The 23,661-nt window shown below is 48.4% G+C and overlaps 9 protein-coding genes and 1 non-coding gene across 10 annotated transcripts; 4 read left to right on the forward strand and 6 right to left on the reverse strand.

The window, feature by feature from the left end:
- Window positions 1-1,047: 1,047 nt before the first annotated feature.
- On the reverse strand, window positions 1,048-6,242 carry EDB82DRAFT_103799 (uncharacterized protein). The gene is made up of 2 exons (XM_025736631.2): window positions 2,164-6,242; window positions 1,048-2,112 (listed from the first exon to the last, which is right to left on the reverse strand). Exons 1-2 carry the CDS (start codon window positions 6,069-6,071, stop codon window positions 1,485-1,487), a joined length of 4,536 nt encoding a protein of 1,511 aa, XP_025588001.1. The 5' UTR covers window positions 6,072-6,242; the 3' UTR covers window positions 1,048-1,484.
- On the reverse strand, window positions 1,059-1,148 carry EDB82DRAFT_t38. Its single transcript has one exon. It is a non-coding gene; the product is annotated as a tRNA-Glu (tRNA).
- A 2,279-nt stretch (window positions 6,243-8,521) lies between the features above and the next one.
- EDB82DRAFT_544046 (uncharacterized protein) lies at window positions 8,522-10,704 on the forward strand (the record flags this gene model as incomplete). Its single annotated transcript, XM_025736620.1, has 2 exons — window positions 8,522-8,824; window positions 8,896-10,704. The coding sequence occupies 2 exons, from the start codon at window positions 8,522-8,524 to the stop codon at window positions 10,702-10,704; spliced, it is 2,112 nt and encodes a 703-aa protein (XP_025588000.1).
- On the forward strand, window positions 10,499-11,225 carry EDB82DRAFT_492082 (uncharacterized protein). Its single transcript, XM_065608404.1, has one exon. It carries the CDS (start codon window positions 10,883-10,885, stop codon window positions 11,093-11,095), a length of 213 nt encoding a protein of 70 aa, XP_065465922.1. The 5' UTR covers window positions 10,499-10,882; the 3' UTR covers window positions 11,096-11,225.
- A 33-nt stretch (window positions 11,226-11,258) lies between these two features.
- EDB82DRAFT_104006 (amino acid permease-domain-containing protein) lies at window positions 11,259-13,679 on the reverse strand. Its single transcript, XM_065606958.1, has 4 exons — window positions 13,112-13,679; window positions 12,842-13,049; window positions 12,585-12,792; window positions 11,259-12,530 (listed from the first exon to the last, which is right to left on the reverse strand). The coding sequence occupies exons 1-4, from the start codon at window positions 13,440-13,442 to the stop codon at window positions 11,454-11,456; spliced, it is 1,824 nt and encodes a 607-aa protein (XP_065465923.1). The 5' UTR covers window positions 13,443-13,679; the 3' UTR covers window positions 11,259-11,453.
- Window positions 13,680-14,914: 1,235 nt separating this feature from the next.
- Window positions 14,915-17,792, reverse strand: EDB82DRAFT_492089 (glycoside hydrolase). The gene is made up of 4 exons (XM_025736598.2): window positions 17,046-17,792; window positions 15,647-16,986; window positions 15,234-15,587; window positions 14,915-15,013 (listed from the first exon to the last, which is right to left on the reverse strand). The coding sequence occupies exons 1-3, from the start codon at window positions 17,533-17,535 to the stop codon at window positions 15,351-15,353; spliced, it is 2,067 nt and encodes a 688-aa protein (XP_025587998.1). The 5' UTR covers window positions 17,536-17,792; the 3' UTR covers window positions 14,915-15,013; window positions 15,234-15,350.
- A 607-nt stretch (window positions 17,793-18,399) lies between these two features.
- EDB82DRAFT_521954 (uncharacterized protein) lies at window positions 18,400-19,086 on the forward strand (the record flags this gene model as incomplete). The annotated part of the gene is made up of 1 exon (XM_025736586.2): window positions 18,400-19,086. One exon carries the CDS (start codon window positions 18,400-18,402, stop codon window positions 19,084-19,086), a length of 687 nt encoding a protein of 228 aa, XP_025587997.2.
- Window positions 19,087-19,316: 230 nt separating this feature from the next.
- Window positions 19,317-20,024, reverse strand: EDB82DRAFT_521955 (uncharacterized protein; the record flags this gene model as incomplete). Its single annotated transcript, XM_065609096.1, has 3 exons — window positions 19,317-19,622; window positions 19,673-19,889; window positions 19,939-20,024. The coding sequence occupies 3 exons, from the start codon at window positions 20,022-20,024 to the stop codon at window positions 19,317-19,319; spliced, it is 609 nt and encodes a 202-aa protein (XP_065465924.1).
- A 418-nt stretch (window positions 20,025-20,442) lies between these two features.
- Window positions 20,443-21,639, forward strand: EDB82DRAFT_423235 (WD40-repeat-containing domain protein; the record flags this gene model as incomplete). The annotated part of the gene is made up of 3 exons (XM_025736564.1): window positions 20,443-20,665; window positions 20,719-21,546; window positions 21,599-21,639. 3 exons carry the CDS (start codon window positions 20,443-20,445, stop codon window positions 21,637-21,639), a joined length of 1,092 nt encoding a protein of 363 aa, XP_025587995.1.
- On the reverse strand, window positions 21,524-22,902 carry EDB82DRAFT_492123 (YjgF/Yer057p/UK114 family). The gene is made up of 5 exons (XM_025736553.2): window positions 22,696-22,902; window positions 22,483-22,541; window positions 22,418-22,431; window positions 22,161-22,361; window positions 21,524-22,110 (listed from the first exon to the last, which is right to left on the reverse strand). Exons 2-5 carry the CDS (start codon window positions 22,526-22,528, stop codon window positions 21,994-21,996), a joined length of 378 nt encoding a protein of 125 aa, XP_025587994.2. The 5' UTR covers window positions 22,529-22,541; window positions 22,696-22,902; the 3' UTR covers window positions 21,524-21,993.
- Between the last annotated feature and the right edge of the window lie 759 nt (window positions 22,903-23,661).

Consider the following 23,661-nt stretch of genomic DNA (forward strand, 5'->3'; position numbering starts at 1 on the left):
TTTCAATGTCTGATCGATACTGCTTCATACATTCCTTTTGTCACATTTGCTCACTACGAAATACCCCAAATGTTTAATCGTTATTATAGACCTTTCATTTCATCAAGCTCACTATGGTTCAGTATATATACAGGCATTTCACCTGAGAACAACAGTCTTAGGTATTCATTGGATGGAGTTGGGGAGTTCGTATCTTGTCCCTGGCTGCTCGCTGCTATCAAGCGCCAGCCCATACATAGATTTTGTCCATAGTCGCATTCTGCCAGCTGGCAAGCATGGCGTAAATTGAAAGCACATACTGGTCACACTATTGAAACTCATTAAAGTGCACATGTAACAGTCGCCAAGTTATCGGCTACATGGCTCTATTCACTCCCATTCTGTCAACTGGTATTCCTATCTATCATACATATTTTTGTGACAAGTCAAGCTGTCCAACACGTGGTGCGCTTCCTCCCCCAGTCTGCTTTTTCATAATACCACATGTTATGCCCAAGCACTTGCATCCTTTTTTCATGCAGCTAGCAAGGATATATCACACGGCAAATGTGATTACCGTGCATCCGGCATATGTCACCAAAAGTAAGCAATGCATTTTCGTAAAACAGTAGCCCGGAACGAGCATCCATATCCGGGAGGGTTTCCCCTTATCCCCGCCAGCGTGCCTTGGATAGTTCATGCAAGTCTTAGTTGACAACTTTGGACTAAGCTAACAAGAAGCAAAAAAGATCTTCAAGAAGCAATAGCTTACCTGCCGAGTATCCAGGGGTTAAGTTAGCAAGTGAACTCAGACATGAGCGTGGGTACGAAAAACGAAGAATCTTGGAAGTGGTCTATGCTGCAAGGGTGAGTTATTTCGTTTCTTAGACTCAAGTTTTATTTCTCTCCGGTGGTCCATGTCTATGCACATCATAAGCCGTGCGTTGCCAATGAGATGAATAGGGGTGAGAACAGAAGGATGGACAGATACTGACGAGATATTTGTTATACGACAAAAAGGAAAGAAGAAGAAGTTCCTATTGCCAGAGAGATCACCAAAAAGCAAGAGAAAAAAGAAACTCCGGTACAGGGAATCGAACCCTGGGCTCCGCGGTACTGATCTCTCAGGTTATGAGAGCGCGAAATGTTAGCCACTACACCATACCGGAAATCGGAATTGGTGATTGTTGACAGGGTATTCGGTATCGGCGTCTAGGAGCGATTTCACAATGGCCCTCCCTCTTGAACACTTTTCTCGATGGTGAGTCTTGACGTGAAGGGATATATAACCAAAGAATACATGTGATTGAGTTATACCATAATGCCTGCCTCTCCTTCTGTTCTATATCCTCCGGTATACCAATGCTCAACTTGTCAAAAAAGACCCCGTCATTCCATCGCTTGCATCTTTTCAGACAATAAAAGAAAATGGCTCCCAGTAAGACACCATATTATCATACAATTCCGATCCCTAGTTCATCATAGCTCGTACACTCGCACATCCCTTAGACCTCCTCATCACTATCGTCACCGAGGAGCTCGCCCTCGTCATCATCGACCATGGAATAGTCACCCCGTCCCCGGGCGAAGCTGTCTCGGGTGGTATATCGCCTCGACCAGTTGCCACCTCTACTTCGGTTCGACACACGCTCGTAAACACCGGCAGTAGAACGCCACAGGGAAGTCAGGACAAGTGGCAGCGAAGCAATCACAGCCGCCATTGCCGAGACAGCAATGACAGGATATTTGATCCAAGGCTGCTCGCTGTCAAAGGTGGCACTATTGTCGCCCAGGCGGATCTGACCAAACTTTCCACTCCAGTTGCGGTAAGCATACCAGCCAAAAGCGGACGCAACCCCAATAGGAATAACAATGGCAAAGAAGATACCCCAGCCTGAAGCACGATGCTTACGCTCGTATTCTTCCTCGTGCCCCTCACAGGGCCAATCCTCGCTTGTCAGGTCCAACTCTTGGCCACCCTGACATGTTGTCAATGGGATGCGTCTATATGCTGAAGGCCCATTCCATGTGGTTTCATTAGGGTGCTGGCTACACCATTCTTGACGTGAAAGAGCATCGTGGCCAGGAACCAGTTTGCATTGTCCGTGGTTGTCGGGTTCAAAGTTGTATGCACTGCGTCTTGTTAGCCTCTGTCGATCGTTTCTTGCGCATCACGTTACTTACCATTCAAAGTCTCTTCGGGTACACTCGCAGTTTTCATATTCTCGCAGACGTGACATGCTTGCTTGGTTGTAGCACTTCCGATCCGCCTTCTTTCGGAGGTACTTGGCCTTATGTCCAAAGAGACAGTCGTCCTCCTGGAGAGGATGTCTGGGAGACCAGAGATCGTAGTCTGCGTCTTTGCAGGGTTGGTTTGTGAGCCCTGAAAAGTCAAGATTGGCAGCAAACATCTTTTTGTCATCTGTTCGGTACCAGACCAAAAAGTTTCGAGAAATTCCACTGTGTACAGATGTCAAATCTTGGACAGTAACTTCCTTCTTGCTGAACTCAAGATCGGTCCAAGTCTTGCCTTCATCGATTGAGTAAGCGACTGCCTTCGATTTAACACTGTTCGCGCGAGTAGCACGCTGTGCGAGCACGATGATAGAACCCTGGTCTCCATATTGCCATGTCCAGACGCCCTTCTTGACATTTTTCCAGGTAATACCACCGTCAGCCGACATGAAAGTATCGGCATCCTTAATGTCTCCAAGGCTTGAACCGATGTTTCCGTAAGCAAATATCATACCAACAGCGGTGCTTGCAGAGAAAGTTCTGCCCTTGTTCTCCCGCTCGGTGTAATGGTGCAGGTGAAGGGCACATTTGCCATCACCTAGAGAGCTGCATGAATACGACTTTCCGTCGACATCCTTTGTGGGCGGTGCCAGGAAGGTCCATTCAGCGCCATCGTTGTGAGAAATCTTGGTCTGAATTGTCTTCTTGCCTTTCTTGTCTTCGGGGTTTGCAACGGTGTTGATGAGAGTGACACCCTCAAGACCAGCAACCTTCTCAAAGTCTACATACCCTAGTTCATCAGCGTTGACATTAGAAGCACTCAGGACATAGGTTGTGCCATTGGAGTTGCTCTTGATGATTGAACCACGACGGTTGCCCTCGGAAAGATCGGTAGCGACAAACAGGTTGACAGCATGGTTGGAGCTGTCGAGGACAGTGTACAAAGATGAGTGAGAATCGTGAAAGTTGTCGGGAAACCTAGCTGATTCAAATCGCTCTCCATCCATGCTAGCAATAGCTTGCAGGCCGACCTTATCCTTGCCGTCCGCAGATACCTCATCGGTAGCAAGGATGAATTCATTCATGGTCGCGAACGCTGCCACAGTGCCGTTGTGGATGATCTTGTCTTCAGGAGAAAAGTCTTCGATGGTGACAAGAGTCTTGTCTTTCTTGATGTCCTCGTCTTTGTGGACAAGACAAACAATTTGATTCTGCTTGCGGAACTTGAAAGCCGAGTTTCCAGTGAATTCACACTTGGTTGCATATCGCTGCAGAGTCTTCCAATTGTCACCACGATCAGTGGAAACTGATGCTTCTGGGTAGCAATCCTTACTTCCTGAGATGTCATCACAACGGTTGCCAATCCAGATCAGCCAGTCCTTCTTGTCTGGGTGGAAACTCATGTGAGCACCAGGATCAGCGAAGGGTGCTTCGAAGCTGTGGAAGCTATGGCCACGGTCAACGGTATAGATGACCTTCTTAGACTTGGTATGAAAGAAGACAACTTCTCTGAAAAAGTTGTGGGGGTTGATGTTAAGAATATCCTCCTTTTCGAGTATGAGCTTCCAGCTCTTGCCATGATCTGAGGTGATCCACAGCTTATTTTCAACCTCGACTTTGCCGTCAGGCGTTTTCTCACCCATGGGCCGAGCAATGACAACCTCTTCTGACGAACTGCCAGACTCGTCACCCATGAGATAAAACTTTTGCATGTCTTGTCCCGTAATACCTGCGAACTCATTCTCCTTAACCGAAATATCGCCGCTGGCTGGGGCACTAGGGGTTTGCCCATCGCCTGAATTGGCACCATCGGAACACTTGCGCTCGACTGGGTCATCTTTCTGAGCGCCACTCTTGCGCGTACAAGTGTTTCCAGGGATTAGACGCCAACCAGACGATCCCTTGAATTTCTCCTCCTTGTCCTTACAAGAGCCTTCGGGAATAGGAATGGGCCCTGCTTGCTTGCAGACTTTGTCGTCTTCAGGGTCTCGCTGGAAGTTGTAGTCGCATTCGAAGTCAGCGTCGGTACATTCGCAGTTCTCAATAACAGGTTCAGGGTCACGGAAATCTGCCTTCAAGAAACAATCTGCTGACTTCTTGCGGCGGTTGTATGTTTGCTTGTGGCCCATTATGCACGTAGCCTCTCCCTTGTCATCAACACGGGCGTACCACGACTCCATATCCTTGTTTTCGCACGTGCGTTTATCCATACCCTCAAAGTTGATGGCAATCATTTGGTATGCCCTGTCCTTCTCACCAACAAGTAAGAACTTGAGGCTTGTCGAATCTTGGGTAGTTGTGAGAATGACGGGTCGAACTTTCAGACCGTCGGGCAGTGGGACGGATTCCCAGTTCTCTCCGTAGTCCAAGGAGTACGAAACCTTGTCGACTTCCTCCTTGAGAGAATCTCGGACAGCGACCAGAATGCTGCCTGTATCGCCAAACTCATACTTGTGAGGACCATCCAGTGCCTTTTTCCATGTTACGCCGGCGTTGTCGGAGACGAAAAGGCTGGAACTGGCAAACTCGCCAAGAGAAGCGCCAGTGTTTCCGTTGCCCATCACAAGACCGGGGGCCGGGCTCGAGAAGATACGTCCAATGTTGTCGATGTCGGTCATCGAATGAAGGTGAATTCGGTCGTCGCCAGCCTTGACTGGCTCAAAAGTCCTGCCATCGTCGAATGTGACTTGTGTCACAACAACCTTCTTCGGGTTCTTTCCATCGACCTCCTTGCCATTTTCGACCGTGTTGACCAAGAAGATACCCTGAATCCCGCTGATCTTCTCGAAATCGACGTTACCCTTAGCATTGCGATTGGTGTAGGGGACATTCTCTGTGAAGTATGTGCCGTTTGAATTGCTGGTGAAAATGACACCCATGGGAGTGGATGGGTGAGAGGTCATGACATCGACCTGAATGCTGTAGTTGGTGCTTTCGAGCACAGTGTAAGCTTCTTGGTTGATCTTGTGGGAATGGTCATGGCTGTCGTCCGTGGGAAACATAGCCCGATGCCATTGCTGAGCGTTGCTTGTGACAAAAAGTGTCATCTCATCGCTCCCGACAGACGAGGAGGCTAAGAGAATAAAACTCTTGACTGCTGCGACACTAACAACACCGGTTACGTCGCGGTGACCGTCCAAGCTGGGCTCAAACTCGTCGTATTTTCCACCACTGCTCTTCGCGAAGAAGTTGTCGGAAACACAGAGCCTCTGGCTAGTCTTGAACAGACTCAATGGATCAGTGACGATGCAAAGAATTCGAGTCTTGTCCAGCTCGGCTTCACCGGTGGTGAATTCTCGGTTCGCTTTGGCCCACCAGCAGCCCGAGGTGCTTGGACGTAACTTGTTAACAGATTTAAATCCATCGGTAGTATATGTTGTCTCTTCGTCGCAGAAAATGCCATCACAGTTCATGCCATTGAAGATAATGCGCTTCGGATCGCCGGCGTGGAAGACCAAAGTATCCGGCTGGAATGCACTAGGCATCGAACCACTGTTGAATTCATTCCAAGTCTTGCCACGATCCTCGGTCTTGTAGTGCTTTCGATCTTTGGTGAGGACGAAGGCGGTTTGGGAATCGAATGGGTGGAGGTATAGGAAGACTGCGCTTCGATCAGGGATGCCGGAAACTTGCGCCCATGTTTTGCCTGCATCTTCGGACCTCCAGATATTTCTCTCTTCAATATCTTGGAAGACGATGACATCGCTGTCCTCGAAGTAATTCAGGTTCAGGGGAGGGTGTTTGGCAACAGAAACGTCGACCGTTGGCTTATCTTGCTTCGCTATCACAGCTGTCCAGAGCAGTGAAAAGACGAGGGCGCGCCATGAGAATGCGGCCCAAATCGAGGACCTCATCATTGCGGCGGAGCTCGAGGTAAAGGTATCATGAAGAAGCGAGGCGAGGCGAAGCGAAGATCTCGCGGATTCGAAGATTGCCGGTTACTAAAGGGTTCGAACAATATAGTGTCGGTTTCGAAGTCGTGTTCGGCTCGTGTGTTGATCTAAAGTCACTTGCAGGCAGGACACTTTGCTCCTTACGAGGCACGTCAGCAGTGAGGCGACAGCTGTTTCGAGTACCTTCGTGTGGCGTCGAGCTCCGCCACACCGACCATTACACGTCATTGGCCATCACTCTTTGAGGTCAACTTTGGTGATACGACCAGCTTTGGGGACTAGAATACGGTGCACAGAAATACTTACCTGATAGCATAATAGATTGAGAGAGAGAAAAAATAACATATCAATCTTAAGTCTGTTCCTTTTTGAAAATGAAGAGTTTTTTTTCTTCATTGCTTTGGAATGCTGTGGCTTTAGCTATCATGACTTTGACCTACATGGTCCAAGCTTTGAAGATGGGAACCTACTTCCTCCAGGTAGAATGTAGGCATTGGCGATCAACGAGCGAATACGCACTTGGATTCCAAGCTATCAATGCATGATCTGCTGCTGGAAATACACGGTAGCGGAACATTGCCGCTTAACTTAAAGCTCTTGGCCAAATATTGTTCACAGATAAACTTAATAGCTTTGCAACAATGGCAACAGCAGTGAATATAAAGCATCATGGTTGACACTCAGAGTCGCACATGATGAGATGAGTGAGACGTTAGAAGAGAAGGCAACATTCTTTCTCCAGCCTGAGGTCGTAGTACATGTTCATCTTTTACACTTCAGAACCTCACTCATTAAGGAGAAGAACCTAGATCAAATTCAGCGTTTCATGAAGATCATCATATTTCTAGGTGAGTGAGAACAACATGACACTATTAGAAGTAATCATCTCCAGCATTTACCAAGCTGCTAGATAGCTTCTCTGGTGGGTAGTAGAAAAGTTGACCTCTCAAGTCCTGGGGTACAAAGACAAGTTGTCTGTGGATTATGGCCTAATAAGCATAAGCTGATCTAGAAATTTCGTTCCTCGTGCTTCTATTATAGCAGCCAGTTTCTCTGATACCCTAAGGCTTCTGATAGCCGCGATGTTGAGAAACCGATTATCAGAAACTCCAAAAGAGGAAAGGCTCTAAAAGCTGAAACAATGTGGAGTGGTGTCGCCATGTTCCCCTGGCCCTGGTCCTGATTCGGGGTCAGGATCCGTATTTTCAGGTACTGTACATTAGTCTGAGAAGCTGCATAGGCTACTCTGTCTTGGAAAAGGATCGGGATTGGGTTAACCTTGGAATTCAAGGCATTCAATAATTATCTGGAGTGGTAAAAGTATAAAAGTGAGTACGCAACACTACGGTATTCATAATAATATAAAGGACAATGTACCGCCAAAGGTCAAAAGCACAACGCCCTATTCGCTGTCGAATATCCAGAGAACGACCCCAGATGAGGGGTATCGTCAGCATCCCATACTAATGCCTGTGATTAAGAAATCGATCTCACTCGTTAATATAAGAAGTGGACACTCGAGGCCTGCCTTGAATTCTATTAGTGCCATACGACATATATCCATCACCTAGTTAGAAGACAAACAAAACCAGACAAACAAACAAACAAGACTCGTGGCAGTAACCGAGAGCGGTTCGAGAGTCAATTGGTAGCCGTTAGCTCATAATAAACTCTGACCTCGAGAGTTCCTAAGATCCAACGGAGTGAGCAGTATCTCAAGGTCATGAGGAGTGTTGTTGATGCCACGGCGCATCAAGCCTTTTTTTTTTCTTTCGTTTTTTTTTGGCCCTTGATAATGAGCCAAAGAAGTATTGGATGCATTGAAGACGACCCCAAAAACAAATTCGTCATGAGAGATCACTTGCATGAATGGTGATAACCTGTAATGGTAGGTACATCGTGTAAGTGCATCGCTTCTGACCAGGGCAGTTATCCCTTTCATTTCCCCAGCTTGTTCTCAGATCTAGCCAAGGCCGGCAACGTTGGTTACAGAATACGCCATCAAAAGAAATCCTAGATTCCTCATGCTAAATTAGGGAGACTGCCCCCTTGTGAATGGATGTAGGGGGCATCACATCGAACAAGCTAACGTCAGTCAATTAATAGGCAGTTGCCATCTGGGACCCATGATTGGACTTGCCCGCTTAGATTCTGCCCGCCTTCACTGTAAGGGTACTTGATTGTATTGTACCTTCCCCCACGTGCTTGTTTTGAATACATTCGTGTTTTCTTCCCTTCACCTATCTGCCTTCTTCCCACTTGTTCCTCTCATTGTCATTTTCCCTTCTCCTTCTACTGTTCCGGCCACCTGAAATCGCGGCCTTTCGTCTTTTTTCTTTCTATCACCAGCCAGGTATCTAATACGCGAACAACGATCATTACTCTCTACAAGTCGCATTCCCCTCGTGCTCGTCATGGCGGCCACTTACAAGCAGTTCCTGGCTGCGCCCAGCTCGTCACTGCTGGCTGATACAGCGGCCTTGCACTACGTTACTACGACCACAACCTTCGCCGGTCCGACCCAGATCATTAAACATCTCAACGGTCTTCAGAAGCAGGTGTCTAAGAAGAAGGAGGATGTGTTCAACATTGTCGATGGCGGAAACGTCATTGTCTTGGAAATCGACACAGGTCTCGGTTTCCAAACTAGTGGCGGTCCATATCTTCCTGGTCTTGACGACAATTTTCTGGCTGGTCGCGACGTCTATCTTCCTATCGTATGTTGTTTGCCTGCGTGAATGCTCTTTCTAGCTTTGCACCTGCTTGAACTATATGCTGATTTGCCCAGACTCACTTTGTAACCTTCGACGAAGCCGGCAAGATTGTCCAGATCCGACTCCAGTGGGACCAGGGTTCGCTTCTTAAGCAAGTTGAAGTGATTGGAAATTCTGGTCGCAACTGGCCTATTAGAGATAGCCGAGAGCAGATCGCATTTGTGCAGGCATGCACCAGGACTGCAGGCACTGTGGCCCTTGCTGCCCCGAGTCACAACGAGACCATTGCGCGAGACCGAACTAACTCTAAAAACGCTTTCCGTGACCCATCCGCTAGGCTGTTTGGTTCGCGGGATGAATTTGAGGATGCTGAACCCGCCACTGTTGTCTCTCCCTATGCGGGTACACGACCTCGCCAGCGATCGTTCACCGAAATTCTAGGTGACGAGCCCACGTCACCAAGCGCTGGTCGTCGAGCCATGTCGCCAGCTAAGGGCGGTCAGGGCAAGAACTTCAAGCCTTCGCGCATTTTCGATGGTCAGGAGGACATCGACCGCCCGCCTGTAGAGCTTCAGCAACACACGAACAAGCGTTATATCAAGCCCCACCCCAAGAAGTACTCTCATTTTGACTTTGCAGACGGTAGTGATCCTCAGGACAGCCCCCAAAAAGGCCAGCATTTCGATGATCTTCCCAAGACCAAGCGCGACAGCCAATGGTCTTTCGAGGATTTCACAACGCCCCAGAAAGTGAAGCCGTCCAAGACAATGCGAACACAGGATGTTCGCCATTGGGATACTGACAGGGACGCTACGGAGAATACCCCTGTTTACCAGGCGGCGGCCAAGCCTCGACGTGATGGCGACCCACACTTCGAGCTTCCAGACGACGGTGAGAGACTGCCCCAACCGCCACGTACCGGTGCCCAACCTCCTGGCTACGCTCATAACGAAGGCCTCGGACTCTATAAGAATCAAGTGTTTAACAGAGAGGAAGCAGGAAACAACGAGCTTCCCTTGGGCAACATTACCAACGCAAAGAACCGCGGAAAGGATTTCGATCACCACTTTGAAATCGCCGACAACTCACCAGCCCACCAACAACAGCGCGCAAACGAAGGCCACAAGAAGGCAGTCCAAATGATGGATCACCACTGGGATACGTACGATAAGTCGCCGGCCTCTCAGAAGGAGAACCGCCCGACAGAGAACACTTCTAATCACAAAATCAACATCGCTGGTGATGGTATGGGAGGTCGAAAGGGCACCAACCGGGATTGGCTCTATGGTGATGCTGAAGATGTCGCCCAGCCGATTCCCACTCGCAAGCAACCTAATGCGGTCGCCTCTGACGTTCCCCTGCACAAGCCCCCTAAAATCAGTGTTGCTGGTGACGGTATGGGTGGTCGAAGGGGTGTCGACCGAGACTGGCTTCATGGTGAGGCAAGCGAAGCGGCCAAAGATGAATCAACAAACACCAGACCGATCCCCGGACGAACACCAGTCTCAAATACCACACCCGTCAACGAGGTGAAGGAGAACACAGACAAACACAAGATCACCATTGCTGGTGACGGTATGGGTGGTCGAAAGGGAACCAACCGAGACTGGCTCTATGGCGAAACAGACGAGATAGCTAGCAGCGTACCTACAAACCCCAAGCCGGTCCCCGGACGAGCACCAGCCTCGAACACCGCACCCGCTAACGAGGTGAAGGAGAACACAGATAAGCACAAGATCAACATTGCTGGTGACGGTATGGGTGGTCGAAAGGGCACCAACCGGGACTGGCTTTATGGTGACGTGAGCGACGTGGCCGAGAAGCCCCTTCCTTCACGACGGCAAAACACATCCTCCAAGAAGGATGATTTCTGGGATTTTTAGATACGAGTGTTTTGCAGGGGGGCGGGGGCACTCGGCCTTCAAATAGGTTCTGCACTATGACACTACATATCGCCTTGATATTAAATATTTCACAAGGAATCGTACACTTACAACTCACGACTTATGATGGTTAGCCAGCACCCCTAGTCCCCTTCGAAACAGCGCTCGAAAACGCAGCATGTTCTCCCGGACTACGATAGCCATATTACAATTGCTTTTGTTTGCCTTATTTGCTTATGTTCCTGACTCGCGTATGATTGGTGTTCAGAGACATGAAAGCGCAACAGATTCACAACTTGGTTGGTACGAAGGAACGGCCTGTAGGGTAAACCTACATTTAAATTGTCAGGAGACTCTGGTCAAAGGACCTCTATTAGTGCATCTGTATTAACAAATCATTTTACAAAGAGCCATTGAAATCGAACACTCCTTTTCGTGACTGCCGTCTTATTCTTGTCAAGGATATGACTGAAAAGGGTGTTGCAATTTATCTTTTACGCCTGCACCATTAAATTAAGCGATCATTATACTAATCAAGTCTGCCTTGATAGTAATAATTCTTAAACTTTGTGTGTAAAGTCTGGGTCGACATGAATAAATCCGAATATATATAGAAGATAATAAATTGAATCCGTATCCGTCGCTAAATACCTATTCCATCCTATGCAACTCCATGCTAATCCAAATCTCAAAGTTCATTATTATATAAACCCGACGTCAATGGCTACACCCCTCCCATGTGAGATGGTTTAGCACATAAATTTATAGTACCTCTTCCAGCGCGGCCAACTTGCACGCTCCTCCTTCTCTTGAGCTACAAGTATAGGAACGTTGAAATCTCGGCGTCCAGTGTCAACGTCCATGTCTCGGGTCCTTACAAACGTGGTGCGGAAATACAGCTTGTGAAACATGTAAAAGGCCAGGACGCAAGGTGCGCCAACCCATTTGTGGAAGAAGTTTTGGGCTACTTCAGAGCTTGTTAAGTTCTGCCAGCCGATAGGGAATGCTCCGACCCAGAATTGGGCGATAAGGACAAGGACGTTGAGGGTGATGCCAATCCATGAGCCCACGACGCCGACTTGAGACTGAAAGGGTAGTTCCGAGACGGAGCGGCCGCGAGCAGCCCAGGCACGGCGGAAGCGAATATGGCAGACGCAGATAGAACCCCACGTAATGATAGTTGAGAGGCCTGATATAGACATGAGCCAATCAAGTACAGCCCCTTGCTGAGGAAGATCAGCAAGGAAGGCGATGAGGCCAAAAGCACTCGCAATAGCAATGGCGACAAGTGGACGACCTTTGCGATCTACGTATCCAAAGATCTTTGGAGCTTGTCGAAGATTTGCGAGGGCAGCGAGGGTACGTGAAGATCCAAATACAGCCGAGTTTCCAACAGAGAGAACGGCGCAAAGGATGACTGCGTTCATAACCGAAGGTAAAACTTGGATACCCGCTTCTTCAATAGCAATAACAAAAGGTGACGCAGCTGCATCTGCATCACTAGTACCTGTGGTAAGTCGGGGGTCATTGTATGGAACAAGCAGCCCTACCAACGTAAGGGCAACAATATAGAAAAGAGTGATCCGCCAGAACACTTGTTTCAAAGCAGTCGGTAATGACTTTCGTGGGTTAGCAGTTTCAGCGGCAGCGAGACCAATAAGCTCAGTGCCAGCGAAGGAGAATGCGGCTGTGACAAAGACGTTGCACATTCCTTTGAAACCGTTATTGAAAGCACCAGGTTCATGCCAGAAACGGCCGCCGATATAACCACTGTCTGGCGTTCCGCCACAGTTGAGAACGATACCAAGAAGGCTAAAATCAGAAATGTCAATTCAGACTTAGATGGAAATGGGTGTAAGTGTTTGAAAGGGGACTTACATAAATCCAATGACGGCAATGACCTTTATTATAGAGAATATGAACTCGGCTTCACCGTAGCCTTTTACTCCAAACATGTTAATGATGATGATGAGTACGAGAAACGCCGAGACAAAGATGGCGCGAGTAAGACTTTCGTCCCAGTATGAGAGAGTTAGAGATGCGGCAATGATCTCAAGCGGTAACACAATCAACCATTGCATTGCGTAACTGTATTGAGTCAGTATCGGCTTCCTGTTACATGTAGGATATCACCTACTTCCATCCCATTGCGAAACCCCATGAAGGATCAATAAATCGAGTCGCCCAAGATGAGAAGGATCCCGCGATCGGGAAAATGACTGCCAGTTCACCTAGCGCCTGGCATGTGCAAAAGAGCATGGCTCCCACTATAGTGAAAGCCAGTAGTATCGATGCTGGACCTCCGTCTGCTAGAGCTCTTCCTGATGCGACAAAGAGTCCGGTCCCTGCGTCAAAATGTCTTAGCTTTAGTACTCAACCATGTCGCAGCCACCGTTAACAAACTCACCTATAGAACCTCCAATTGCAATCATCTGTAAATGCCGTCCCTTCAACTCTCTCGCCAGACCCGAATTAGCTGTCTCTAGCATTGCGCTCTGAAGATCATAGTAATGCGCTCCATCATACACTCTTCCAGATCCCTCCTGCTGTCCGAGCGGGTCGTTTGTGAACAAGCTCGACCGCTGATCGCGCCTGAAGCCATCAACGAAACGGCCCCAGTACGACGGTGGAAGAATGTCGGTGTATTCGGGCTCACGCATGCTGAATGAACTCCCCGGAGCAAGGGACTCCTCCTTCATCTTGCTAATGCTGCCGCGCTCGACATCGTGAGGAGCCATTTTTGGGTTTGTGCTTGTACTTGCGCGTTGCGCCCGGGCCGAGCTCACACTTGGTCGATCCCGAACCGTGGGATGACTGGAGCTGGCCCTTCGCTGAGAATTATCGTTGCTATGTGCGCTGGGATAGATTGGAGGTGAGTGCGAGGTGTATGTTGTGAGCAGGCGATTAGTCGGCGAAGGCCGCTGGTTCGTCGGGTTCGTCGGGTTCGTCAGGGTTACAGTAGTTTAGTGGTTAATATTCTAAAGCGCACGAGAGTGTGGTTGCATTTGGCGTCCAATATTGGCTTGCTGGTAACTTGATCGTCTTTGCAAGTATGATGAGTCGGTCGGCATATCGCCACCAAGGTAACCGTAGTGATGGAGTATCGAAGTCGAGCAATGCAGATCAAGTGATGATGTTAATGGACAGAGTGTAAGTGAACAATGCACAAGGTGGAATGCTTAGTTTTGGAACCAAAAGACGTGGTAATCGAGATTAACGATTCGCATGTAGATTAATTAAACAACGCAACGTGGAAGAGGAACAAAGCAGGGTAACGTCGATGTAAGTAGGTAGCGTGAGGAGGGCCTGAAAGTAGGAAGGTGAGGTGGGCTTATCATTCGGGGAGTACCTAGCATTAGCAAACAGTAATACGGGCATTCAAGTCGAGTCGGTGACAATGGATGGGTTCAAGCTTGGCGTTGAACAAGCCCAATCCCTCCTAAAGGGTCCGATATCGAATCCAATTTGAACCTGACCAGTAATGTGACGATCTAGAATGTCAAATTGGAACTTAAGAACGCCTGTGAGGAGCGAAAATAGCTCAGGCAGGCTTAAACGCCACTGAGATCGAGCTGTCAAACGCTCAAAGCGTTGGAGATGCTAGGAGCGTTGCTCTGTATTGGTGGGGAAAGTGACGCTATTCTTGTGGGGGCCACCCACTGTAACGCCTTCTGGCTGGGGGCCCCGCACGCTGGTGATACCACCTGGACCAGATTGCTGGGTTCCATTTAGATTCTGGAGTAAACAGTCCATCGCGAAGCCCATTTGGGAATGAGTACCTCCGCTGAGCTGCCTATATCCAGTTGAGACGTAAAACATTACGATTGAGCCTCTTGAGCTATGAGAGTCACTATGCTCTAAACGATCCAATCGAGGAATCCTTCACAACCTGGACACAACCCTCACAGATTCACAGGCAAGCCAACAGACAACGGTATCAATAAACCCTGTTCCTCTAAGCCATCTCCAGCAGGTGCAGTTGGCCACTAACTTTAGTCAATCACACTTCGACTCAGCCCAGATGCAGACAGATTCCCTGTCCTGCATGCTCTCGGTTCCGACAAAAAGCAAATCCCTCTGTGATTAGTTAGCCGCCCGTTATCACTCAATGTATCAGCCTAGAACCCTTCCCGACCATGTTACAGGGTGGGTTTCTTATCCTCGTGTCATGATTGCAATCACATGTCCTCAAGTGCCAAGGAGCCAAGATAAAAGAAACACGGGGAAGTGGAGTTGTTGCTATCAGACTCCTAGTATCTCGTTCAGAGGATGACCACTCGTAAGCTATCGAACCATAATCATGTCGCGACTGTGTAACAACTGTGTTAGCCTGTTACTCTTGCACTTCAAGCTTGGACGAGAAAGGCAGCTGCAAAGCCACACCAAAACAGTCTCATCTCGTTTTACTTTCAAGGAAACAAACACTTTGATACAGGAGACGGTATATTGAAATGATGAAAGCGCTGTTTTTTTCTTTATTCTACTGTCTGTTCATGCCAAAGCGTGATGACATAAAGAATGCTACATACATGCTGCAGCTAAAATGCCCTTTGGCTCGCTGTATCGTTTAAGCTTATTCATGGCCGATTCAATTGACGCAGATACAATCCATACAGATACACGACAGTCATAAGTGCCTTAATCCACTAAGTCGCCTTTTTGGTATCCTGCATGACCGCTTCCTTCTCATCGCCATCAATTTTGACGGTCTTGGCAATAATCCTACCACTGGCATCCCTTGGCTGTCTTTGCCATCCAGTGGTAAACATCTGTCCCATATCAAACCGAGGCAACGGGTGTCCTTCAGTGTTGATGACAACCTTATCCAGAGGTAGGAGATCCGAGGGCGAGAACAAGAGGTAGAAGTACTTGAGCGTTTCGGCCTATTGGTCAACATGTTTAGCATTCCAACTCCATATTGTCATGATAATCCATCACTTACCAGCCAAAAGCTTTCCATGTTGTCGCGCACCTTGGGTGGCACGACATTGGCGTTGCGCAAGCTCGTAAAGCCTCCTCCGTTCCTCACAGCTGTGTGGTTCATGAAGGATTTGAACATTTCCCAACCCCATTCGCGATATCGGTTATCGTTGGTAATTCTCCACATGTAGAACAGACTTTCAACTGTCTCCGGTCGTTGGAGATTGTGAACATCGCCAGACTTGACAGTGAAGTCCTTGCGCCATTCCGCCTCTGGGCTTGGGTCAAAGTTGGCTGGTCCCTGGCGAGGGTTGCCATAAGCCGGTGGTTGGCTATCAATTTCGAAATAGGTGATTTCGGCTGCCAACCCTGTTGCCATGTATTTGTACATGCCCCAGCATGTCTCTGTCAACTCGCGCGCCAGTTTCATGTCTTCCTCGTTCTTCTTTGACCACGTAGGGAGTTTGCGTGCCTCGGCCTCCGTGAGGCCCTCTGTGGCCGCTAATGCCATCGTTCCGGGCATGAAGCACACGAGATGGTCCATCTTGGGGCTAAGGGAGTTGCTCAACCCATTAGGTCGCTCTCCGATAATGGTGAACTTCTCGTTGGATGTGTAGGTGACGAGGTGCTTACGAACACCCTCGAGGGCGTCGTACCACATATCTCGATAAATAGGCTCCTTCTTGTTCGTTTGAAGATACTGCTTAATGAGATATTCGTAGTATGAATCGCCGCGACTTCCGAGTCGGATGTTCTCGTCCTTGAACTTTCCTGTGCTCGCATAAATAAAGATGGGAACTAAACCATCTTGGGCCCCTTGGTCATCGACAACTTTCATGACCTTCTCAGCTCGATCCCAAAAGTCCTTCTCTCCTGTGAGTTTTGCAAGGTACTTGAACTCAAGTTGGAGAGTTGTAGCTTCGGCGGTCGACGACGCCCCGTTATCGGCGTGCGATTCGATACCCTGGAACTTTTGAAGATTGACACTTGCATATGGGATACCAGAGGGAGAATCGAAAGCACTCATGAGACGATCAGCCAGATCCTTAGCTTTCTCCAGATACAAGTCCTCCCCAATGGCCCCCTCATCGTCCTCCGCCAACGGTGCAAGACCTGGAAACTCGGTGGATAAGTAGTGTGCACTGAGAAGACCACCCATCATGCGAATGGTGGTTTCGAAGGTGTTTACATCTTGGTCTTGATCCCATGTCAAAGACTCCGAGATCCATTGGCGAGCGTCTTGAAGGCGGGATGTCAGGTTCATCAAGATCATGGTATCCAGTGCGTCAATGATGATCCAGCCGAGCCCGTCTGGTGCCATGTTCTCGCTCGTCTTGCTTATAGGGTGAAATTCGTCGAATCCTGCATTGAGTTCATCGGTTAGCCAATGTGAGTTGTCCATGATATGGAGTCAAACGTACCCCAAGCATGAAGTCTGTAAGCATCCCAGCTCAGCTCGAATGCTTCCACCACACGGTCTCTCCTGTGATCCCAATCCACTTTCTTATCATGTTTGGACAAGCCTGCGAAGCTCCAGTCGGTCGTTACGGTTCTCTTTTTGGGTGTCTTGGAGGAGGATCCGAACCAGTATATTAACGTGAAGATGAGGATAATGATACCCAACACCTTCTTACGTTTCCACCATGGCCGTTCTTCGTCGTCGTACGGCGACGCGTAGGGTTTGTCCTTGTACATTGGTAATCGGTCTGATTTGTTGGATCTTTGTCCAGAACCCCAGACTCTGTCTTCGAGCTCTCGTTGACGACTATTGAAGTCCGGAGCGGTTCGGGGCATAGAGAAGGCCATAGCTAACTCACCAGCCTCGACCCGCGATGGCGAAGGAATGTTTTGAGATTGCGGGCGATTAAAAGTGTTTATGTTTCGGTGGAGGTTGAACGGATCTCGAATCATTGGTTTGGTGTTTTGTATTTCAAGGTGGGACTAGAGCGAAGGAGGTATGGGGGAGCTGCAGCTCCGAAAGGCAGGCACGTAGGTGAATGACTCGGAAAAGGATAGAAAGAAGGCACGATTCACTGAAACAAAATAATTATTATGTATGAATTGCAAGTAACACTTGGCAAGAACAAACCAGATTAAATCTCAAACAAATTACGCGTAGGGAACAGACAACAGCATGAGGTGTCAGTGTCAGGAATAGGAGCTTGGGGTAGCTCTGTCTTCATGACACGAGACCAGGGTGCACAAGTGTCGATTGAGATACCGATACTCGGGAAAATGCACACACCGAGTAATGTTAATGTTACGTAGCGCCTTGGCCCGAGCACTCAGATCCAGCATTCCGTTTGCATTTTGGGTTATATCTGTTGTATAGCAATCAGAATATGTGTTGAGACATGTATTATTCGAGGCTGCTTTTGTGTATGTAAGTGCAACGAGGACTAGACTTGCATCTAGATGGGGAATTTATAGGTCAATAGTATCGAGCCTATAAGTTTATATACACCCTGTAGACGACATCATTGCTCAGAAGAGATTCTATTTCTTCCGCGACAAGCATTTCTCTATTGTTCTGAGGCACCACAGGAGTAGAACATATCGAGTACCTGCATGTGTTGTTGCACTACCTCCAGTCAAACATTGATAAATAGCGCCGACAGCCCTGTGGTCTTTTGAGTCAGTGGACATTTAAACGCATTCAACGTGGGCCTGACACACGCAAAATACTAACCGGAGTTGCAAAACGGTACCCAACTTAACCACAACTTCAAGACTGCTTGACATTCACGATCTTTAAAAGCACATAAGGCTAGCAAAATGAGCATAGAGAATTTCCCCTCACTCAGCTCTGAAGAGTTCACAGAAGCATGCCATCATCTCGACAGGCAATATTGCCAGGCCTCACTAGGCCCCGAGCGAGGGCGCTGGAAACTCAGGCTTTGCAACGCACTCTGTACCGATTTTTCCTATGGTGGAGATTTTACGACATATATTCAAATAAGACGTCCTCTCGAATTTGACTTGGATCACGGAGATCTCTCACTAGACTTGGACGGGTTTTCCTTTTCGGACGAGAAGAACCATCATGTATCAATGGCGGAGGATAAGGATATGATAGATGCTGAAGAAGCAGACGAGGTAACATACCCTCGGTACATTGTATTGCTTCCCTTAAAAATTCAGGTTTATCTTACGAAACTGCAGGCTGCTCTTATAAGACAGCGAGCTCGTCCAGAGATTGCCATGGTGGAATACGAAATTCATCTTCACCCTACATATCGTGTGCCTTGCCTGTGGTTCACTCTACGCAACCTACCCGCTGATGAACCCGCGTTTGACGTTGACACCGTCTTTCGCCGTCTTGTGCCTGATGAGTACAAGGCTGGTCTTCGGAAACTCGGCAACGTAGGTGGGATATCGGCCGATGTAAGTCTTGAGACGAGAGCTGTTCGCACAAGTCAATTCATGATTCAGGGTATCGTCAAAATTGGCTGGTCTAACTAACATCTTGCTCACAGCATCACCCTATTACGGGCGTCCCATCATTCTTTGTCCACCCATGCTTGTTAGGAGATGCTATCTCCAAATTTGAGTGCGACAGGACGAACTACCTCATGATATGGCTCGGGCTTGTTGGGGGCTGCGTGGGCCTGTGGGTACCCAAAGAGATGGCAATGCAGTGAACGGGTCCAGATTGCGTCTCTCAGAGATATAGCCGGCCTTCCATTGGTTCATTAATCATCATCACTGTCCTCCTCCATGGCGACATCTGAATCACTATCCTCTTCGTCGCGAGTTCGCTTCTGTCCCCGATCGCCTGGTGTGCCGGCATCTTCCATGACTTGGTCGGTGTTCGCAGTAGGTTTCGGGGGAAGGCTGGAGCCAGGTGCAGGTGCTGTTCCGGGAGGGGGCGCGTTGAAGATGCTCTGTTGCAGTTCGGTCTGTTCGACATTGGCGGCGCCTGCGTTCATGGAAGGAATCTTGAAAGTGCCGTCAAGCTTGGCCACAAAGTTGGACTTTGACTTGGCATATTGTATTTTCTGAGACAGAGTTAGACCACGAGCATTTATCACGGAAGTAGATCACCAACCAAGTCGCGGCCGAGGAATGATTGTCCCTCAAGAGATCTCATAGCTTGTGTAGCAGACTGCACGTCTCGGAACGTAACATGGGCTTGGCCACGCATCTTCATGGTCTTGAGTGCGACAACATCCAGCACGGCTCCATATGTCGAGAAGAGCAAGTACAAAGCGGTTCGAAGATCGTCTTTCTGGATTTTTGAAGAGGGAAGGTTTGTAACGTAGAGACTTCTGGAGTTAGCTTCATCCAACAACAACATAACAAAGAAGTACTGACGTCTGATTAGGTGGAATAGGCTGCACCTTGGCCGGCAAGGATGAGTTTGGTTGAAGACCGCGAGGCGCGGTGGCTGTAGCGGCCATTGTAGTTGTTACTCTGAATTAGATGGCTTTGAATCGATTTTGAATGCGTTGCGATCAATATCATGCAGTTAGATGTTCACCACCTGGTCCAATGCTCTGGTGATGCGAGTAGGCGCAGTTCGGTGAATGATATCGATGTTCAGCGGTGTTGATGTGGAATGGAGATTTTTCTGAACCTAGGTCGACTCTACCAGCCTCGCGCTACGAACACAGCCGCTGTGGCCCACCAAAGCTCCATTGGGTGTTGTTCATCTGCTGGAGCTTCAGCGCTACCTCATACGTAACCCCACCCCCACCGCCAACTCAATCCAATACGTACATCAACGCCCGAACGTTACGAGCCTGTTCTTACACCTTCATACTCTCAATCGACTTAAAGCGATAGTAGAGAGCTCCTCCTATTGCAAATACCATCATCATGGCCGCCCCCGAAGTTCACCACCTCTTCCACAACCCCATCGCCGACCACTCCTTCTCGGCCGATCAGTCTGTCCTTGCGGTCGCTCGGGACACTTCTGTCGAGCTCTATGGCAAGGTTGGCAGCGCTTTCAAGCTGAAGGACTCGCTCAAGGGCCACGACAAGACAGTTACTGGTGTTGACATTGCCCCTAACAGCGGGCGTATTGTCACATGCTCTCAGGGTTAGTCTATAGCTGTCACTTATATCATATCTTGGCTAACATTATACTGCCAGACCGTAACGCTATCGTTTGGGAACCTTCCCCTGAGGGTTACAAGCCAACTCTCGTCCTTCTCCGAATTAGTCGAGCCGCCACTTTCGTGCGCTGGTCTCCCTCCGAGAACAAGTTTGCCGTCGGATCCGGTGACAGGGTCATTGCTGTCTGCTACTTCGAGGAGGAAAACGACTGGTGGGTTTCCAAGCATCTGAAGAAGCCTATCCGCAGCACCATCACCAGTGTTGCCTGGCACCCCAACTCGGTCCTTCTGGCTGCTGGATCTACTGATGCTCATGCGCGAGTCTTCTCCGCCTTCATCAAGGGTATGGATGCTCGTCCTCCTCCTGGAGTTTGGGGCGAGCGTCTCCCATTCAACACCGTTTGCGGAGAGTATCTGAACAACTCGGCTGGATGGGTGCACTCGGTTTCTTTCTCTCCCAGCGGAGATAGTCTTGCCTTTGCAGCTCACGACAGCAGCATCACTGTTGTTTACCCATCTGGCCCCGAACAGCCCCCTCGTGCTGTTGTTACCGTCTCTACTCAGCAGCTTCCTTTCAAGAGCCTGATCTGGACCAGTGAAGATGAGATTATCGCTGCTGGTTACGATTGCGAGGCTTTCCGCTTCAAGGGTGATGAGGGCGGCTGGCAGTTAGCTGGTCCTATCGAGCAAAAGGGCCGCCCTGGTCTAGGCGAGCACCGTGAGGAGTCTGCTCTGAACATGTTCAGGCAGATGGATCTCAAGGGCAAGGCCAAGGATGACACTCAGCTTCAAACTACCCACCAAAACACCATCAGCACCGTTAGGCCTTTTGAGTCTTCTGGTGACCGTGTCACCAAGTTCAGCAGTAAGTCGCAAAGTCATTCATGTCACATTTTGGAAACTAACAAATATTACAGCAAGCGGCGTCGATGGCAGGATTGTTCTGTGGAGTGCTTAATTAGACCTTTGGATCCAACATAGTTGCAGAATAGAGTTGGACCATCTATCATAAGACTAGATATAACCGATTTCATGAGAGGAATCGCATCCCAATTCCAACCGCGTCTACATGTTCATTAGATTCTATTCGCCTACTTGGCTCTATAGTTGGTTGATACTTAGTCCATGTTTACCTCGAGATCATTTATGTATGTCTAGGAGAATAGAAAGTCACGAAGACGTGAAACCAAAGGGTGTCAAAAAGGGCAAGCGAAAGTAGCACAGATTAACAGACTCCATGGGGTGACTGTGATAATTTCTTTTATTGGGTTCTATATGATCACCCTTCTTTTCTTTTAATCATTTCGGGTGTTTAAGGAAGAGCAATGACCTCAACCTCAACATCGACGTTCTTGGGGAGAGTCTTAACAGCAACACAGCTACGGGCTGGCTTGTGAGAGAACCACTTCTCGTACTCTGTGTTGATCTCCTACAATTGGTAAGTAATTGGAAGAACAGAGGCATTCCGACAGGACTAACAGCAAAGTAGGACATGTCAGAAATGAAGACAGTAGTCTTGACGACCTTGGAAAGAGAAGAACCAGCCTCCTCGACGACAGCCTGGACGTTCTTGCAAGCCTGACGGGTTTGCTCAGTGATACCCTGAACAAGCTCGCCCTCAGGAGTGAGAGGGATCTGACCAGAGCAGTAGATCATGTGGGGGGTTTTGATGGCTTGAGACTATTTTGAAATTTGATGAGTGTTGTTTCTGTCAGTGAGGGGTAGCTTTAACATACGTAGGGGCCAAGCGCTTGAATATCGTCAGTAAGCGTTGTAGAAATCAAGAGTATAGGCAACTTACCCGCAGGGGCGTTCTTGGTGAAGACAATCTGCTGATCGGAAGACATTGTCGATTGGTGTCTGCTTGAACGTGTGAACTTTGCTGCTGTCATGACAATGGCCTGCTGACGAGGAGCTGTCCGGAGGGACGAAGTGATAAAGCGGGGAGCTCTACGAGCAACGAGAGAAAAATACATTATAGAACACAAACTGATGTTGACAGCTGTTAACGTACCTGTAGTGTAGTTATGGATGAGGATGTAAAGTTGTCTGGAGTTGGGTTCGGGAGTTAGCTAAGTGCAAGCAAGAGTTGAGGCAAGGTTTGGAAGCCGTGTTTTGAACGAGAGCTTCCGGAGGTTCGGTGACTATTCGGAGGAGACCACCGAAGCTTATATAAGACACATAACACACCTTGAGAGAATCAATTGGAATTGGTCATTGGTTGTTATTGTTAAGCTACTATCCTACGTACATACTGAATCAGTTAATTGCTGCTGCTGAGCTCCGTTGATCGGCTCACTGAAGGTCACTTTTGGCATGTAGATCTGACGACGTCTACGGCAATGCCCCGCATTGCGCCCTCCGGACACGGCCCTCAAGATATCGGAAAATTGGCCGCGGGAAACATGAGAGACGAAATTAGTAGGTCAGTTTAAGGCATTTAGCATAGACTTATTGATCTATTTATTTTTATACTTTAAGACTTAGGCCAGCTTTTCTGTCACCCACTGGACGGTTTAAAGATTAATCCAAGGGTCCAAAGGGTCCAAAACACAGAGTAGAACCTTTTATTCTCATGATATAGACGGTTTAGGTGGGACTGGTTCGTATAAGAGCCTCAGATAATGGTCTTTGTGGTTGCGTCATAGTATGGCATCATAATAAACCTGACTTAAGACTAGAAGATATTTCCATATTCCTAATTGCAACTGTTTGTACAAATGGCCTAAATGTGTTTGGCTCTTTGTGTATAGAATTTGGCAAACAATGCAAAAGTAAGCCATTGCTTTGTTTCATGATAGTTGGTAGCTTTTACCTTGAGGGCAGCATCTAATACATTAGAGCCTTTGTTAAGAGATTCAACGGATCAGGACAGGCAAAAGACAATTGGAGACGGTTGTTTGGTACATAGAGCACGAGCTGTCTCTATTGAAGTCTTATTCAACCCCAGGTTGAGGATAGCACCGTATTCTCCGAGCCT

The sequence above is a fragment of the Fusarium venenatum genome, assembly GCF_020744135.1.
Source record: "Fusarium venenatum strain MPI-CAGE-CH-0201 chromosome Unknown EDB82scaffold_1, whole genome shotgun sequence".
Lineage (NCBI taxonomy): Eukaryota > Fungi > Ascomycota > Sordariomycetes > Hypocreales > Nectriaceae > Fusarium > Fusarium venenatum.

What these genes read in the sequence shown, in the direction of transcription:
- EDB82DRAFT_103799 (XM_025736631.2), bottom strand. Translation starts at nt 6,071, where the DNA reads ATGATGAGGTCCTCGATTTGGGCCGCATTCTCATGGCGCGCCCTCGTC. An exon ending in ACCCGAAGAGACTTTGAATG is followed by an intron (nt 2,113 to 2,163) that starts GTAAGTAACGTG and finishes AACAAGACGCAG; the next exon opens with TGCATACAACTTTGAACCCG.
- EDB82DRAFT_492082 (XM_065608404.1), top strand. Translation starts at nt 10,883, where the DNA reads ATGTTCTCCCGGACTACGATAGCCATATTACAATTGCTTTTGTTTGCC.
- EDB82DRAFT_104006 (XM_065606958.1), bottom strand. Translation starts at nt 13,442, where the DNA reads ATGGCTCCTCACGATGTCGAGCGCGGCAGCATTAGCAAGATGAAGGAG. An exon ending in GGTTTCGCAATGGGATGGAA is followed by an intron (nt 12,793 to 12,841) that starts GTAGGTGATATC and finishes GACTCAATACAG; the next exon opens with TTACGCAATGCAATGGTTGA. An exon ending in TCATTGCCGTCATTGGATTT is followed by an intron (nt 12,531 to 12,584) that starts ATGTAAGTCCCC and finishes GTCTGAATTGAC; the next exon opens with ATTTCTGATTTTAGCCTTCT.
- EDB82DRAFT_492089 (XM_025736598.2), bottom strand. Translation starts at nt 17,535, where the DNA reads ATGATTCGAGATCCGTTCAACCTCCACCGAAACATAAACACTTTTAAT. An exon ending in TTACAGACTTCATGCTTGGG is followed by an intron (nt 16,987 to 17,045) that starts GTACGTTTGACT and finishes AACTCAATGCAG; the next exon opens with GATTCGACGAATTTCACCCT. An exon ending in ACATGGAAAGCTTTTGGCTG is followed by an intron (nt 15,588 to 15,646) that starts GTAAGTGATGGA and finishes GTTGACCAATAG; the next exon opens with GCCGAAACGCTCAAGTACTT.
- EDB82DRAFT_492123 (XM_025736553.2), bottom strand. Translation starts at nt 22,528, where the DNA reads ATGTCTTCCGATCAGCAGATTGTCTTCACCAAGAACGCCCCTGCGG. An exon ending in CTGACATGTCCTACTTTGCT is followed by an intron (nt 22,111 to 22,160) that starts GTTAGTCCTGTC and finishes TACCAATTGTAG; the next exon opens with GAGATCAACACAGAGTACGA.